Source organism: Hyaena hyaena, unplaced genomic scaffold (genome assembly GCF_003009895.1).
Source record: "Hyaena hyaena isolate Hyena2069 unplaced genomic scaffold, ASM300989v1 scaffold_3, whole genome shotgun sequence".
In the NCBI taxonomy this organism is placed as follows: domain Eukaryota; kingdom Metazoa; phylum Chordata; class Mammalia; order Carnivora; family Hyaenidae; genus Hyaena; species Hyaena hyaena.
The window spans coordinates 814,606-832,761 of NW_024080635.1; the positions used below are offsets into that span (position 1 = coordinate 814,606).

The window sequence follows — 18,156 nt, forward strand, 5'->3', positions numbered from 1 at the left end:
ACCAGTTCCTTACTGCTTGGGTGTGCATATTGCTATTTTCAGTGTCTTGCTATTACAGTGTTTAGAAATGTTCCTTATCTATTAGGACAAAAAGAAGCTGGTTCTTTTACTATTCCCATTTTGGGCTTGGTGTTTATTTATTATTATCACAATGATATTTCAGTCATTACAGTTTTATCATTCACAGCTCAGCTCTGGTTTGGCTGACTAAAGACCTGATTCTGGTATTAATTCTACTTCTTACCAGCTGAACGCTTGGGAAACTCATTTAGCCTCTCTGATCACCACATTTCTCATCTATAACCTGAACAGGAGCACACCTGGCACTGCCTGCTGCAGAGGCTATTGTGAGGCACAAATGAGATAACAGATTGGAAAGTACGTTGAAAATTATAAATGTGATATTCCTCTGTAAGGGGCTATCATCATTTTCATTACCCTTGTCATTTTCATTAATGTGATAATGCTCGGAATGATGAGCTCTTCTTGCTCTGACATGTGAGTAACTATAAAATACAGTCTGTATTTGGAATCATTGATGTGATTGTGGATTTTCCAAGCCCTAGGGTGTTCAGCCAGTCAATTCAGCATCCATTTATTAAGCATCCATTATATGCCAAACAGAGCCAGCTCCAATACCAAGTTCTGTGCTAATTGCCAGGGTTATGAAGAGAATAGGTGAGGGTCCTTGTTCTTTAGGAGTACAGAAGACACTGGAAGGAAATATATTTATCCAACCTACCAAGATAGTGCCACACATGCTATAATTCAGGAAATAAAAACAATTCTGCCAGAGAGAAAGCAAAATTCAGGAAACTTGCATAAGAGAAGGTGGCATTGAAAAGTGTAGGAGTTTGGGGCGCCTGGGTGGCTCAGTTGGTTAAGCATCCAACTTTGGCTCAGGTCATGATCTCACCATTTGTGAGTTCGAGCCCCACGTCAGGCTCTGTGCTGACAGCTCAGAGCCTCAAGCTTGCTTCAGATTCTGTGTCTCGCTGTCTCTCTGCCTCTCCCCCACTTGCACTCTGTCTCTCCCTGTCTCAAAAATAAACAGTTTAAAAATAGTGTAGGAGTTTTTGCAATATGAATAAGGGAAGAAAGGACTTTCTTCCCTGTAAAGTTCTAGGATAAACATGCCCAGCTGTTACCCAAAAACACAGCTTCTTTTATGAAGTAGAAATTTATTCTCCTTCCTGTAAAAGGAATCTAGGGATTATCATCCAGGGATGATGAGTTGACTCCCTCCCCAATCCTGACTCCTCTTGCCTTTCTGCTCTAACGTGCCAGGACATGGCTCTCATCCTCATGGTTATCTCAGGATCCAAGATAGTGACTAGAATTCCAGTCATCATGTCTAAGTTCAGACTATGGGAAGGAGGAAAGAAGGGAGAAAAAGAAAGGCTAATGAGCATTCTCTCAGCTGAGTCACTTTCTCTCAATAAAGTCCCACATTTATCCATTTGAGAGATATTTATTGAGCGCCTACCGTTTGTCAGGCACTAGACTAAAGCAATAAATAAAACTGGATACCTTCCTCATGAACCTGCACTCTGATGGAGGGAGATAGAAAAAAATGGATAAATATATAGTGCATGAGATAGTATTGATGCCAGTGCAGAGAAAAAAAGCAGAGAAAGGTGACTGGGAGTGCTGGGGAGAGGAATATCAAAAATGTGAATAGCTCGTCAAGGAAGTGTCTCTAAAAAGTGACTCTCTGAAGGAGCTGAGAGAGAGAGAGAGCCATGCAGTTGAAGAAACATTCCATGCACAGCGGCCAATGTGATTGAAATAAAGTTAGCAGAGGGATGATAGGAGTTGAGATCATAGAGGGGTGGGGATTGGCCAGGGCTTTTAAGCCCATAAGGATTTGGGCTTTGACTCTGAGTGAAACAGGAGGCTGTCTGACTTGACTGTCTCTTTGGCTGGATGCAGCTCCTTGGAAAGCTAGAAGATGTAGATTTTAGCTGGTGCCTTGGTGCTCTGGAAAAAAGTCTGGTTTCCATTATTTAAGAATTAAGGGGAGAAGTAGATATTGGGAGGCCCCAGCTAGTTCTGCCCCTTATGAGCTATGTCAACTTAGTTCTGAGTGGCTTAATTTCAAATTAGGTTTGACCCATTTTAATTTGTGAAAAGGGCAGATGAAATATAAGACATGATGACAGTTCCCTGTAATTCTGGGATTCTCAGATGGGTCACCCAATGGCCAATTGTATCCTGGCCAGAGCCAGTGAGCTTAGGGAGAGGAGAGAGTTAATTGGAGGGTGAAGGCGACACACCACAGGACCCATGAGGAAACCACTGAGGGGTCCTCTGCTGGATAGGATCATTTTCTGTGTCCCACTTGAGTTTAAATGCGGTAACATATCCAGGACTACTGCACCCTTAGCTATAGGCAAAGACAAAGAGCAGGGCCATGAGGGCTCAAATGCAAGAGCGGCTGGACTGGCAGAAACCTGGATGCCCAGAGCCCTATTCCATCAGTCAATGGTCTGGCTAGCAGCTAAGCCCCAACCCACCCCCCCCACACACCTTAAGCAGTGGCTGCTTCATATAGGTATCCCAAAAGATGCCCAGGTGACAAGGACAGCCTCAGCAAAATTCCTCAGCTATTCATCTCCAAACTCTGACCTCTTCTCTTCCGGCTCTTTCCTCCTTAAATCTGTTATTTGAACTTCTGAGTCCACCTGCAAGGGCTGCCAGCACCTTTTTGTGAGTCCCCAAAACCCCAGACCTCCCTGTAGCATAGCCTCCAGGAGTCCAATGGAACCCTGATACTCAGTGGCATTTCCCTGACACTGCCCAGCCTCAGCTTCATCCTGACACTGCCCAGCCATGATGATAGGCCTCTTGGCCACCAGTGGTCTTTGACCAAGGAGGGGGAGGAAAAGCAGCAATGGGTTAAAGTGAACGATTGGCTCCCTAGAGCTGCTCAGGATTTCCAGCTGATGGTGAGGGAGGCTGCAGAGTGCCCTTTTCCAGAGATTGGGGGGGGGGGGGGGAAGGGGTACCGAATAGTGCTCTCAACTGCTCAGGCAGCACAAAGTTCACTCTCATCCAGTGTGAAGAGACAGAGTGGATGCCTGTTAGGTACATCATGGTATGCCTAATTAGAGAGACATATATCCAACAAAAATCAGGTGGAAAAAAAAATACTACTGTTTTAATAAACTAGCAAGCACCCCATACCCAGATGCAAAACCCTAGAAAACCGTTTAACCCTAGTAAGTCCAGAGGTTAAAATGGGGTTTCCTACTTCCTTCCTACATCTAAGGACTGATGCCCATGCCCTCAGAAGTATCTGCAAGGTATGGATATAACAGCGGTCAGCTCCCCTGGAGAGGAAAGGGTCAAGGAGTGATAGAGGGCCCTAAGGTTTAGCTGCAACTCAGTCTTTTGTGGATCAGGGCAAGAATGTGGAGAAGAGGGAAAATTTCACTCTCCAAGATGATCTCCAGCCCTAGATTGAGAGATGTTTTCAGATCTGAAGGGAAAAGAACCAGAAATCCCAAATCCCCGTATGCTCTGTGGCTAATTAAAGTCAGGGTCTCCTCTTGGGTGCTGCACCATGAAATTGGGCCACTAATGAGTCCTCTGCGTGTGTGTGTGTCTGTGTGTGTTTCTTTTTTCCAGAAAACCCACGGGAGTCATGTTTCGATCCTGGTTCCATAAAGAACGGCACACGAGTGGGGTCCGACCTGAAGCTGGGCTCCTCCATCACCTACTACTGCCACGGGGGCTATGAAGTTGAGGGTGCCTCTACCCTCAGCTGCATCCTAGGGCCTGATGGGAAGCCCACGTGGAACAACCCCCGCCCAGTGTGCACAGGTGGTGGAACAGGGGCAGGATGGCATGTCAGAGGCAGAGGGGCTGTCATCTGGGGGAAGGGAGATGTGGGACATGGCCCTAAAAGTGGACTCCTTGAGTTCACTGTGAATGAGAGAGGCTGGTAATTCACCATGTGGACAGCCCCTATGGACGTGTTCTCTCTCAGATCACCTTGTGTTCCCAGCCCTACTCAGAGGCCATCAACAGCGGCCCTCAGACATGCCAGCAAGTCATACGAGGGAGACAGGAGTTTAAAGGTGACCTGGGCTTGTTCCTGAGCCTAGGGAAAGTCACTAAGAGGTCAGATGTGTAAAACTGAGGCCAGCGGGGTAGGCTGACTCCAGTGGGGTCTGCCTCAGCCAAGGGGTCCTGGCAAGAGGCATGGGATGGAATGTCAGAACTTCAAGAGCATGGTGGTCACTCCCAGTCGCACACCTCAGGGCAGCCCCACCAGGGCCAGTGGCTCAGGCTGGGGTGGGCACAACAGAGCATGACAGCTGATTAGAGCCCTCCAAGATCACCTGGCCCTCTCTCTGATTTCTCTTCCAGCCCCGTGTGGGGGACAGTATGTGGGTTCTGACGGAGTGGTCTTATCCCCCAACTACCCCCAGAACTACACCAGTGGACAGATCTGCCTCTATTTTGTCACCGTGCCCAAGGACTATGGTATGTTTATTTGTACATTTTCTGACCTTTTCCAGGCCCTGAGGCCCTTCCCAGTTGTATCCCTGGCTCCACTCTCAATTGTATCCACTCCCATTGTGGGAACGGGTAGACAGTCACCTGGACAGGACTCCTGGGTGCAGATGCTGTGCAGTGGATATAGGATACATTGTTGGGTATGCTCCTGACATATATGTGGGGAGGGGCACTAGCGCGGCCAGCGGAACCAGGGGATGCACCTGGGGAGGAATTAGTCAGGACAGAGGGAAGGAAGGGGGCACTGGAGGCTAGCCAGCACAGCCCAAGTCTGACTAGAGGTGCTGCAGACCACTGAACCCAGGGGAGGGTGATCAAAGGGCAGGAAGCAGGAAGGTGCAGGACAGAGCTGGGAGCCACAGTGTTCCACTATCCCAGCCGAGACCGGCAGCCTGGCCCAGCAGCTACAGGTAGGGCAGGGCAGGCAAGAGAAAAGTGGAGGGCAGGCCAGTGTCCTGAGAAGGCCAGAAAACTTCCACATTCCAGAAGACTCAGGCAGAAAGAGGCCGGGCTTGTCAGCTGGTTGGCAGTGGGGACATTTAAGAGTCCTGCCATCCCTGAGGAAGTTCTAACGGGCAGCCAGGCTGGTTGTGCCTGCGCTCTCAGGTGACCCGCCTGGATACTTTCTCCCTGAATCTCCTCTTTGTAGGAGGAATAACAACTGTGTTTCTAAACAGGAGTGGTGTTAGGTGGGATAAAGGGCACTGATAAATCCTGACCGTCTAGGAGAGGGATGGGGCGGCAGCTGGCTACTGATTCCCAAGACAGGATGGAGTGAGCATAGGGCATGGCCTGGTGCCAGCAAGCACTTAGGGAGTGTCTCTCAGAGATCACGCACACTGCTGCAGACATGAGCTAGACGTGCCCCCTGCCCTCTGTAAACACCCAGTCTCACCTTAACCTACTGCTCCAGCCATCATGCACCACTCCCACCCCAGCCCCTGTGCACGTACATGTGCGTGCATGTGACGCCGGTCACCCCAGCATACTTAACGTGGCAGGAGTTTTGGACCTGCGGGATCACAGTTAGAAAAGTCCTAAAACATTGTCCAGTCCAGTCTGCCACTCAGAACAATCCTTGATAAGTGGTGTGCAGTTTGTGCCTGGATTCCTCCCATAATAAAGAGCTCAGGCCTTTAAAGGCAGTAACCCAAGAGCTGGTCAGTTTCACTGGGCTGTTTCACAGGCACACAGAGAGCTGGCTCGTGGAAGGACAGTGGTCTTTCCCAAGTATCTTCTCTTTGCCAATGATTCTGAGCCTGGGAGTCTGGGGCAGACTTTTGCCTGTGGGTCTGCAACACTGGCCCAAGCTCAGGTCTCAGCTCTGACTTCCTCTTCTAATAGATCTTCCTTTGATCTCCTACCTAAAGTGAGCTGCTTTGTTCTATCATGTTTTCCCGTTACCTCTAGGACTTAATTTTAACAATATCTGAAATTATCTTCCTTATATCTTTGCTTAAGTGGGCTTTTTCCCCCTTTATTAACTGTCTTTTCCCACTAGAATGCACACTCTGAAAGCGGTAACGTTGCCCATCCTGTTCACCTCCGCAGGATGGAGATACCCCTGCTACCACCTAAGTCAGTACCCATTTTCGGGGTTCCACAATGTGCTCTCCCACCTGCCCCTCCCTCCACCCCCTCTGACTTCTGCTCCTCTCCCTCCTGCCCTGCTTCTTGACCCCAGATGCACCTGGCAAACTGGTAGGCCAGCACAGGCAGACCGAACCAAGGTTGGGCAGATAGCAGAGTTAGAGCTGTTCCCACTGTGGGGTCAGTGGACCAGCCCCTCCAGCAGAGACTGGCATTGAGGGGACAGCTGAGGAAATTGCCTGAGATTCATAGCTGGTGGCATGAATAGCCATCAAATGGCAGGGCCTTTAGGCCTCAACTGAGAGGGCTCATCAAGACCAGGGTCCCCCAGCTTTTCAGCCCTTTCCTGGAGTGAGCTGAGTGCCCTTTGGGGAACACTCTTAACTTCTGAGGCTCAGTTTCTGTGTCTATAAAATATGGACATCTAGAAGAGTCATGGTTGAAGATGATACACATGGCAAGCATAGTACCTGACACATAGTAGGTGCTTTATAAATGTCATTTTGCCTCTTCCCTTGGCTTTGACAGAGGGAAATGAGATAAAGATGTTTTCCCATTCCTTAGACAATCGCTCCTTCCCAAGGCGCAGCTGCTATTCACCACCCTTATCCCTCTTAACCACGGGGGGGATCTTGTATCAAAGGCTGTCCTGGTCAGCAGGATTTTAGAAGAAAAACAAAAGGGAAAATATAGGGTCCTGAGAACACATGGAAAATGGAGGATGTTGCCAAAGACCTTCCATGACCTTGAGCAGCTGCTGCCGCTGCTGTCTGGGAAAGGAATGGGCTTAGCCCAGCTCCAGTTCCACCAAGCCTGTTATGTTCAGTCTTCAATGTTATCTCGACCCATGAGGAAGAATGCCAGCCGGTCCTTCCCACCTCCCCACAACCCTGTGCCTGGGGTCTGGCCAGTGTGCTGATCAGCCAGTAGAAGCCTCAGCAAGCAGTCAGCCCCAGGAACCAACAACTTCCTTGCTCCTGGCCTGTAGCCCCCACACCTCTAGTCCTTGCCCCCAACATGGCGGCCAATCTTCCGTGCTGAGGTCTCCACACCATGTCTCCTTCACAGTGGTGTTTGGACAGTTCGCCTTCTTCCATACGGCTCTCAACGACGTGGTGGAGGTGCATGATGGCCACAGCCAACACTCCCGGCTCCTCAGCTCCCTCTCGGGCTCCCACACAGGTACCGAGGGCTTGGCCAGCATCGGGGGTGGTGGTGGGCTGAGGGCATCGAGGGCCCACTGAAAGGAAAGAGGCCCTGTAAGCCCAACCACAGGTGGCAACACGCAGCTTTGTGTCTGCCGTCCATTGGTCCTTTCTCTACAACGCGACAGTCAGCTCCTGGTAGCCCAAACATAGAAGGGGGCGTGGTAAACTATCCTCACCCCAAGGTGTGTCTACACTGCTGCCCCCCAAGTGGTGTAGTATTCCCCTGTTGGTTTATTCTTAGACGTGTTTTTCTCACATATTTTTCTAATTATAAACATGCTGCATTTTCAATGTGGAAAACTTAGAGCCAAGACAAAATAACTGTGTGGAGAATTAAAATAAAAACCACCCAGAAAGAACCACTGAAAGATGGAGTGTATTTTCCCCCAGCCTTTATATCTACTTAGACTTAATCTTTTGCATATTTTATTGAATAAAACAGTATACATATTTTTATTGAAATGTCCATTGTGAGCATTTCTGCCATTAGTTCCTTCTATAATAGGATTTTTAAATGCTGCAAAACAGTCCATCATATAGTTACTTAAAATTTGTTAAAAAAATTTAAGTAATGAATTCCCTATTATTGAACATTGAGATTGTTTGTAATTTGTCACTCTCGTGAATAGTAACTGAGTGTATTATGCATACGTCTTTACACACATCTCTAACTACTACCTTAGACTATCTAGAAGTAGAATTGCCAAGTTAAAGGACATGTTTGATCTTAATTTAAGGCTTTCTATGGTAATCTAATTATATTCTTTCAAATTTAGTTAATCAGTTATTTTAGCAAAATTATCAAAATCCCTGATTTTGCAATATGCCAAAATGCCAAGCATCCCTCTAGGAAAGTTCTTGCCACTTTGTTCACCAACAGTGAATAAGAGAGCATGTTTTCTTCTCAAAAGCTGGCTAATTAAGGAAACAAAACATCAGTTTGAAAAGTGAAAAAAATATCTCATTTCTTTTTTTTTTAATTTATTTCTGAGAGACAGGGTGAGCAGGGGAGGGTCAAAGGGAGAGGGAGATACAGAATCTGAAGCAGGCTCGAGGCTCTGAGCTGTCAGCACAGAGCCCAACATGGGGCTCAAACCCACGAGCTGTGAGATCATGACCTGAGCCAAAGTCGGATGCCCAACCAACTGAGCCACCCAGGCACCCCTGTATCTCATATCTTAATTTGCCTGTTTTTATTACAAGTTGGGGTGACCTTTTTATAATGTAATTATTGGCCCATGCATCTTTTATTTGTGAATTTACTTGTGAATTGCTGTTGATTTTTCTACTACCATTTATCTTCCTATTGACTTAGTAGACCTCCATATTATTACAAGCTATACTTATCTTATGCCATAAAAACCTCTTGTCTATATTAAATGCTATAAAATGCTTTCCCCCTACACTTTGTCATTTGCCACTTAATTGTCTTCAGGGTGTGTTTTAATGTCAGAAAATTTAAATTTCTCATGACATCGGATCTATCAATGCTTTTTTTTAGAGTTTTCTCATTTACTTTTATGCTGATTAAGTAAATATTCTTCTGTGTTCTCTTTTGTTTCTTTTCAGTTTGGTTGTTTTGCTTTAATACCTTTGGAATTTATCTTGATTTGTTATTTATTATAGGGAATCTAACCATATTTTTTCAAAGTTAGTTAATCAGTTGTCCTAACAGAAATTTCAAAATGCCAGATTTACATCTATTAAATTTTTATGAACTTAAGGATATGTTTCCGGACTTTATATCCATGTCTTTAAGTGTCTGTGTGTTTTTGTATCTGTATCAAAAAGCTTAGTGTAAGATTATAAAAATGTTTAATATTAGGAGAATTTTAAACATATGGTACTGAAAGCTCCCAAACTCATTCCTTTCTTTTGAATTTTTTATTGACTGCTCTTGTTTATCTTTTTTATGTTTTTAAGTTTATTTATTTACTGGGGGGGGGGGCAGAGTGAGGGGGGAGGGAGAGAGAGAGAGGGAGAGGGGGAGAAAGAGAATCCCAAGCAGCCTCTGCACTGCCAGCATGGAGCCCACCCTGGGGCTCAAACTCATGAATCATGAGATCATGACCTGAGCCACCCAGATGCCCTGGATGCTTAACCAACTGAGCCACCCAGGCACCCCTGTTCTTGTTTATTTTTGCTTCCAAATAACTTCTAGAAATATTTTGTCAAGTTAAAAAAAAAATTGCTTCAAAACTCTCATTGGCCTTCAATTAAATTTCGGTTAATGGGGGAGCTCATATCTTTATAACAGTAACCCTTCTTCCCATCCAGGAACATGGTATGTCTCTCCATTCATGTATCTTTTGTAACCTTGGGAAAGGGCCTCTAATTTTTGCTTTGGCAATATTTTTTTAATTAACTTTACCCCTAGATATTGGATGGCAATTTTTGTCATTTTTGTTGCTGCTATGAACTGGTCTCCCCTCCTCCCATTATATTTTTAACTGATCTTTGCTAGTATGTTAGAAGACTCGTAATTTTTACTTTTGTTAGTATATTAGAAAACTAGTGTTTTGACTTTTGTAAAGTCAATGAACCCTCTGTAATAATGCTAACACTGCTGGCTGATTTCTCCTGGGCCCTTTAGGCAAGAAGCAATACCTTCTACAAATAAATTTGTCTTATTATTTTATCTCTTCTTATCAGTGTTTATTTCTTTTATTTTCTTCCATAGTTATTGGTCTATTCAGGTATGTGACCCTAAGATCAATGCTGATATGTTACGTTTTAGTAAAAAACCCATTTTGTAATTATTTTAAATTCAGCAACATAGGTTGTATCATAAACTATGATACTGTTTAACCTCCTTGGTGTCAGAGGTTACATCCGCTGCCTTTACAGGCCAAGTGTTCTATGTGTAGCAACCCCTCTTTTACCACCTAGATACCACCTAGATGAGAGGTTTTGTGTTGTTTCATTTCGTTTTCTTTTTTTTGCTTTTTGCTTTTTTCTTTTTTTTTTCTTTTTCTTTCTTTTTTTTTTTTTTTTTTGCTTTTACTTATCAATTCTTCTGTGGCCTTTGCTATTTTTTAATTAATTAACTTGTGCATTTATTGCATAATGCCTCTCCTCCTGCTTTTCTTCAGATTACGTTGTTTTTCTTATGCTAACCCCTTGAATTGAGAGCTTTGTTATTTTCCCTGTGTAATGAAGAGCATGTTTACAGAACCACATTGACTTCTAAGCATAGTTTTGGCTTCATGCTGTAAGAATTGTCATGCCCTATTGTCCTCCTCATTACTTTCTAAATAATCTGTCATCATGTTTCCCTCTTTTTGCTCAAGAGTCGTTTAAGGCTGCCTCCTCTTTTCCTCCAGGAACCTGAATTTTGTTCTTGTTATATTTAAACATTTGTGTTAATTTCTAATTTTGTTACCACATGGTGAGAGAATATAGCCTGAACCATTTCCGTTTGGGGAATTAAATGAGGTCGTCTCTGTAGCCAAAGACACTTTTTAAAAAATTCATTAATTATCTAAGAAGAGAGTATGTCCTCTGTGCGGTCATGAGGCCACAGAGAGACGAGTATCTCAGGCCCAACCCTCACTACTTGGCTCCTAATCTCAGCCTTCCCCTTGCCAGCTAGGTGCCTGTGGGCCCAGTGATGCTTGACCACTCTGAGCTTCAGTTCCCTTGGCTGTAAAATGCAGAGAGGAAAACCTCTGCCTCCTACAGCTATTGTTAGGGTTAAATTAGCTTTGTAATAGCCATTAGACTAATCTTACTCAGTTTTATTATTCAAATCCATTCTATCAATGGTTCTCAATGAAATGAGTTTTGATATCAACACCCCACATATGCACACCCAGACTGGAGTGTAAGTCAGGATCCCTTGGGGTAGGATGCTTTCTTAAAACCTCATGATTTTCAATATAAGTAAATAGAGGTATAAGTTTAGGTATAAATATAAAAGCATTGGTACAGGCAGAGAGACAGAGAGAGAGAGAGAGAGAGAGAGAGATACGTATATACATTTAGGACCCATATAGGTAAATGTAGATATAGATACAAGTACACATATAGATGTAAAGGACCAATGGCTAGAAAGAAATAAGGATGGATGGATGGTGATATAAGACCTATAGATATCAATATCAACATCCTCAGATCATCTTATTCCTTGTCCGGAGAAACCCTGATGAGGAGCCACTGACGCTGGTGGAAGTAATGTGTCCCTGTCCTGAGGTGTGTTGAGGGGGCAAAAAGCTTGAGGACCACTACTCAACAGTCTTCATTTTGTTTCTCTATTTGATATATCAAACACCATGGATTTTGTTCATTTAAATGTCCCACTACAACTGTGATATTTTGTGATCTTCTTGTGTTTCCAGCCATTTTAGGATCTGTTTTTGCCTGATATATCTTTTTTCATTTCCTTGAAGATGTTTACTTACTTATTTTGCATTTGGTCTGTTATCTGTCATCTGGTTTTGTTCTTTGTGGGTTTTGGGAGGCTTTTTGTTTTGATTTGCTTTCTTTTCCATTCCTGTCTGACCCCTCTCTAATTTCCAAGGCTTTTTTAAAATATACATTTAGAATTATGAATGCTATTAGTAAATTATTTGTAAATTATGGACTTCTTCCCCAAGAACAAGTGTCTACTTCTACATTTAGTTTTGCTACCTCACTGACAGTAATTACTCGGGTTTAGCTATCTTTTCCTGGTTGTCTTTATCCCTGAGAGTTTTTTATTTCCCTACTTCTGTTCATTTCTTTTTAGTAGGCTTATCACTGCAGTACTTTCTGTCACCTTGTGTGTATGAGTATGTCTTTCCTTTGACACATCATATGAATGACAACTTGATTGTAAATGAAATTATGGGTCACAAATTTCTTTCAAAACTCCTGCCACCAACCCACTTCATTCCAACAGTTAATATTACAGACAAGAGGAGTCCAACCTGATTCTTTACCCTCATAGGTAACCCATTCTTTTCTCTCTGGATGGCATTCATATTTTTTTAATTTTATTTTTAAAATCTGAAAGCCTACTAGGAAAGGTTGCAATGGAAATCTCTTTTCATTAATTACATCTGGCACTTTGAGAACAATTGCAGTGTGAACCTCAGGACTTTCTTAAGCTTAGGAAAGTTATCTTCTTTCTTAAATTCCTTCTTCTTCAATTTCTCCTGTCTTCTCTCTCTCTCTCTCTCTCTCTCCCTCCCTCCCTCCCTCTCTCATCCTTGATGTATGCACATTGGAGTTCCTCTGATTTATCTTCCATGTTGCTTGTGGTTTCTCTCATTATCTTCATCTCTTTATCCTTTTCCTGTGGATTCTGGAAGAATTTCCCCCAATTTAATCTCTACTTCCCTGTTCAATTTCTGAAGAATCCAGCTGCCACATACTGGTGCTTCTCATTTTTGAAGGCTTTATTGATCTCAGAACTTTCCTTTGGCATGGCTGCCCTCTCTGACTTCACAGATGCAATGCTAGATTTAGTCTTATGGCAACCACAACTGAAAATCTTCTGAGATATTTGCCTGTTCTTTCCTGTAGTTCACATTAAAATGTTTAGTTTGATTTCTGAGTGGTTTTCACCCTTAAAACTTTGGGAGCTTGTCTTTTGTCCAGGGATTTTACTATGTGCTTTTCCATGGGGAGGGAGGTCTGTGTATATCCAGGCTTAGAAGTTGAAATGAGTTTGTGAGAGTTTACAGGAGTCTTAGTCCACATATTGGGGCAGACAATGGGAGCCTGGAAAACTAGTTTTGTTCTGCTCACATCTGTTAAAGAGCTAGAGACAGTGGTGATTATAAAGATACGCTTTTTCTTCATGACTTTCATTTTGCTTTGGCAGGCAGAAATTATCTGGGGCAATGACTCCTAGCCAGGCCCAGCCATCTGGGTCACGTGTAGATAGTGTGCTGTGTAAAACTCTCTACTCTCCATGGCCAATAGTGTCACGTGGGCCTTCTGGAAGCACTGGTGGGCCCCAGATGTGCCTCCCAGTGGCTCCATGGCTGGTCCCAACTCCAGCCCTCACTGCTCTTCCCAGCAGTGGAGACTTAGCCCGGCTGTCTGCAGCCACAGCCTCCCTTCTGATGGTGGGGTCAGCGGCCATCTCAAGGGTCCCTAAGGCTGTGGAGGGGCAGCAATGCAGAGCAGCCATGCCACTACCTGCTGAACCATAGTCCAGTCTCTCAGCTGCCTCAAGAAAGTGACTGCACTTCACAGCTGTCGGTCCAGCTGGTGTTATCTTTACTCTTGTCCATCTGCACCACATCAAGGAGAAGATATAACTTTATCTTTTGATATAAAGGTGTCCTGTGCCCATGCAGATCTTCCCTAAGCTGGGTGTTATCTGTTGGGTGGCAATATATCTTGCTTTGGTTGTCCTGGCATGATTATTAATAACATGCCCTTTGACTCTCAAAAGCGTCCTGGTGTGAGCAATAAATTATACAATCGCTGTGGTTATCCGTCATTTTAAAGGATCTGGGAAGGGCCAGTTACTTTCAGATATTCACATCACCCTCTTTCCCAGAAGCTGATGCCATTTTTCTTTTTAATGTCAATGTTCCAAGTAAACCACCAGTCAGTTTGGTAATGGCCATTCTCCTCATCCTTGTGGGCCAATGTATGTCTGAAAGCTTTCTCCTTTCTAGGAATGTCATTTAGTCTTTCTGATCCTCTCTTTTTTGACCTGTTCAATGAGGGCACTGAACTCTTATCATGCCAGTCTTGTGATGACCCTAGATCAAGGTAAAACCATGGATGCTAAAGCCTTCTGCAAACTTTAAACTGTAAAGTTTAGTAAGAATGTGAAGTTTTATTTCAGGAAGACCTGGGATATGGAAGGAATTGCTGTGGAGGGGTATGGGCCGCCCCTCCTTCCTGGCCAGGATTTTTTCTGTTGGGCCTGACTGCTGGACTTACTGTCTTCCTCTCCTCCTTGCCCCTTATCTCGGCAGGAGAATCGCTGCCCTTGGCCACCTCCAATCAAGTTCTCATTAAGTTCAGTGCCAAAGGCCAAGCACCAGCCAGAGGCTTCCACTTTGTCTACCAAGGTATGCAGGGCATGGATATGAAAGGTGTGAAGACATCTCAGTTCTTTAGTGACTCCCTGACCAAAAGAACCCAGACGTTTGACCTCTTAAGTCTGGGCCTCAGTCTTAGGGTATGTGGGGACAGTTACTGATTTGTAGGGGAGTTTCTTGAAATTCAGTTGAATTTAGATACTCATTTACCCTACAGACAATTGTTAGCCCAAACTCCGTGTTGAATGAGGGGAAAAATCAGACATGAGAAGCTAACTCCTGCCCATTCCCTCCCCCACCGCCTGGCACTGTCCCAGTGGCATTGGGATGACCAGCTCAGGCCTTGTACATAGACTCTCTCCCATGAAGTTTGGTTTCCTCTGCAAGGCACAGAGGAACAAAGGTGTGGGAAAAACACAGACTTGGGATTAAGATCCCAAGCCCTGCCACTTTCTAACTGGGCACCAGCTACTCCACCCCTCAGAGCCCCCGTTTGCTCACCTATAAAATGAGGATAAGCATATTACTGATGGAGTTAAGAGAGTTCACAGAGTAGTTGGCACCAAGGAGGTGATCAATATCTGTCCCCTTCCTTCCTTACTGGCCTTGAAAGGCAGAGTCTTGGAGCATCCTGGCTTTCACGTGCAGGCCCCAACCTCTCATCCAGAAGGAAGCCCACTTTTCAAAGGCCCATTCATCCCACTGCCCAGGAAGAGCTGTACTCCTCTGCCACAGAGGGATGGCATAACTGGGGCATGGGTTAAAGGGTCCTGTCCACCATGTGGGCGGGGGGAGGAGAGATTCAGATTCAGGTCATGAGAGTAGAGCCCTGGGCAGAGGCCAGGGTAGGGTGAATAGAGGAAGAAAGACCATATTCCCTGTAAGGGGAGGTGGGATAGTGATAGTGGGAGGGAACATGGGGAAGCCATAGAACACAACTGGGCCTAAAGTCTGCCTTCCATGGTTTCCAGAAGCTGTGCTGCCACCTTGTGTGTCCAACTGTGTTTCAGTAAAATGGTCATTGTCCTGGAAAGTTCCTGCCCCTGCCCTGAAAGTGCTCAGAGCCTTTCAGGGTTCCATCCAGACTGTCTCAGCTCCAGTCCCATTGTGTGTCCATCCCTGGGCCAGTTTCCAGAGGGGTTAGGCCTACCCCTCAGTGCCCTTGTCCCCCGCAGCGGTACCCCGAACGAGCGCCACGCAGTGCAGCTCTGTGCCGGAACCCCGCTATGGCAAGAGGCTGGGCAGTGACTTCTCGGTGGGGGCCATCGTCCGCTTCGATTGCAACTCCGGCTATGCCCTGCAGGGGTCCCCAGAAATCGAGTGCCTCCCTGTTCCCGGGGCCTTGGCCCAGTGGAATGTATCAGCGCCTACCTGTGTGGGTGAGTACCTGGACAACCAGGACTCTGGGGAGGGGGTGGCCAGTGACACCTAACAGCAGCCCCTGCCCACCAGCATAACTTAAATAAGGTGTCCCATTCAGGCCAAATCACTAGTCCTGGGGGTCGGGTATGTAGACAGCAAGGAGGAGCTGAGGTTGCTGGGGGAGGGATGCACGTGAAGGAAGGTTATAGGGACAGGAGCCATGGAAGAAGCAGGGTTGGAGACGTATGGGAGAAGCCAGTAGCCCGCACGGGACGCCCTGGAGGAGTGTTTGGGGAGGCTCCCATGAGGGACCCACAAAGACAAGCAGGAGAAACCTCTGACCGGAACTGCCTCCTTCCCAGTGCCGTGTGGAGGCAACCTCACAGAGCGCAGGGGCACCATCCTGTCCCCCGGCTTCCCAGAGCCCTACCTCAACAGCCTCAACTGTGTGTGGAAGATCATGGTCCCTGAAGGCGCTGGCATCCAGGTAAGGGCTAGGATATGCCTCAGTCAGACAGGTGGCTGGGAGGAGACCTTTCAACCCTGTCCCTGCCCCTCAGGCCAGATGTGGAGGGGAGGCCCACAAGTAGAAAAACTCAACAGCTCCAGGCCCAGAAGCTTCAGGGGGTATGAAGAGAGAGCCGGGTAACTCATGAAAGAGAAGGGGTGGCATGGGCTTGTGCCATCAGGGAAACCCACAAGAGGAAACGGGCCTGAACTGGGATACAAAGGTTGGGCAAGATTCATAGATGTTTTTCAGATGGCTTGAAGGGTTCTTTTCTCAAGATTACGGGCGATAGAAGAGGGGACATTGCAGGAAAGGGGAAAGAGCAAACAGATGGAGCATGGAGGAGCCCCAGACACATACCTAGGTGTCATACCTGCCACCTGAGCTGTAGGAGCAGAATAGGGGCCACACCTGGTACCCAGTGGTGAGACCCAAGTGGAGAAGGCCCCAGCACTGGTATGGCAGCACGGAGGAGGACTAGAGCCTGCAACTAGAGCCAACAGAGAGGTAGCAAGCAGGGACCGAAGGTGGGCAGGTCTGGCCAGGAGTGGGTTACTGGCTTATGGCTCCAGGATGTCTGCTGCAATCCAGACCGGGAAGTAGGAAAACCCAAGCAAAGTTTCAGAGATGGGGAGGAGGCCATTCAAACTGAAGTATCCCTGCTTCCTGAAATTTCCTTTCCCTATTCTCTGCCTGACAAAGGACCCCACTGTCTTACAGTCCTTCGTTTTACATCCTTGCCCCCCACTGGACAACGAGGTCCTCGGGGGTAGGAACTGCATCTTAGTCTTACCGGAAAGACCTAGCACAATGTCAGGTGCAGACTGACAGTTCCAATAATGGAATTAACTACATGAATGGAGAAGAAAGGAGGCAGAGAGAAACAGACATAGGCTGCCTAACCAACAATTCAATCCCTCTGCCTTCCCAGATTCAAGTCATCAGTTTTGTCACAGAGCAGAACTGGGACTCTCTGGAGGTATTTGACGGTGCAGACAACACTGTCACCATGCTGGGGAGTTTCTCAGGTGAGGCGGGGCGTCCTGGGACCTCAACTCAGAGGGCAGTGGTAGACTTCATCATCATCATCATCATCACCACTGAGATCTAGTTGACATGCCACAAAATTCACCATTTTAAGGGGTACAATTCACAGATGTTAACTGGATGCATTTTGGTGATTATATGACAAAATATACAAATATTGACTCATGTCACACACCTGAAACTAATATAATGTTATATGTCAATTATAGCTCAATAATAAAATGATAATAATGCTACGTGAAAAGATAGTGTACAATTCAGTAGTTTTTAGTATATTCACAAGATTCTAAAACTATCACTGCTATCTAATCCCAGAACATTTCATCACCCCAGAAAGAAACCAGGTACTCATTTGCATGCACTCCCCATCGCTCCCCCTCCCCCATCCCTTGGCAACCACGACTTGGCAACCTACTTCCCATCTTTATAGATTTGCTTGTTCTGGAAATTTCATATAAATGGAATCCTACAATATGCAGCCTTCTGGGTCTGGCTTCTTTTCACTCAGCGTAATTTTTCAAGGCCCCCCCACCCATGTTGTAACAGGTGTCAACACTTCACCGTGTGGCTAGACCAGATTTCACTTACCCATCCATCAGTTGATGGACATTTGGTCATTTCCACTTGGCTAATTATGAATAATGCTGCTATAAACATCCATGTAGAAATTTCTGTGGGACATGATTTCATTTCTCTTGGGTATATACATCTAACAGTGGAGTTCCTGGGTTATGATAACTCTATATTTAAATTTGGGGGAGAACTGACAAACTGTTTTCCAAATTGGCTACACCATTACCAATAGCAGACTTCTCACTGAGTGTGGTGTGTACTTCTGCCCAATGCCCAGGACAATTATCTGGGTCTTTCAGGCTTCAGAATTCCATGTTGCCAAGATGTAAAAGGAGTCATGTGCACCATATACACTGTC

General features: G+C 45.7%; 1 protein-coding gene across 1 annotated transcript in view; it reads left to right on the forward strand.

The window, feature by feature from the left end:
* Positions 1-18,156, forward strand: part of CSMD2 (CUB and Sushi multiple domains 2) — a 597,675-nt gene that overhangs the window by 465,337 nt on the left and 114,182 nt on the right. The window contains exons 30-36 of the mRNA XM_039231736.1: positions 3,631-3,825; positions 4,375-4,491; positions 7,183-7,296; positions 14,243-14,338; positions 15,484-15,687; positions 16,033-16,157; positions 17,110-17,206. Of these exons, the coding sequence (XP_039087667.1) occupies positions 3,631-3,825; positions 4,375-4,491; positions 7,183-7,296; positions 14,243-14,338; positions 15,484-15,687; positions 16,033-16,157; positions 17,110-17,206 (948 nt within the window). The remainder of the gene's footprint in view (positions 1-3,630; positions 3,826-4,374; positions 4,492-7,182; positions 7,297-14,242; positions 14,339-15,483; positions 15,688-16,032; positions 16,158-17,109; positions 17,207-18,156) is intronic.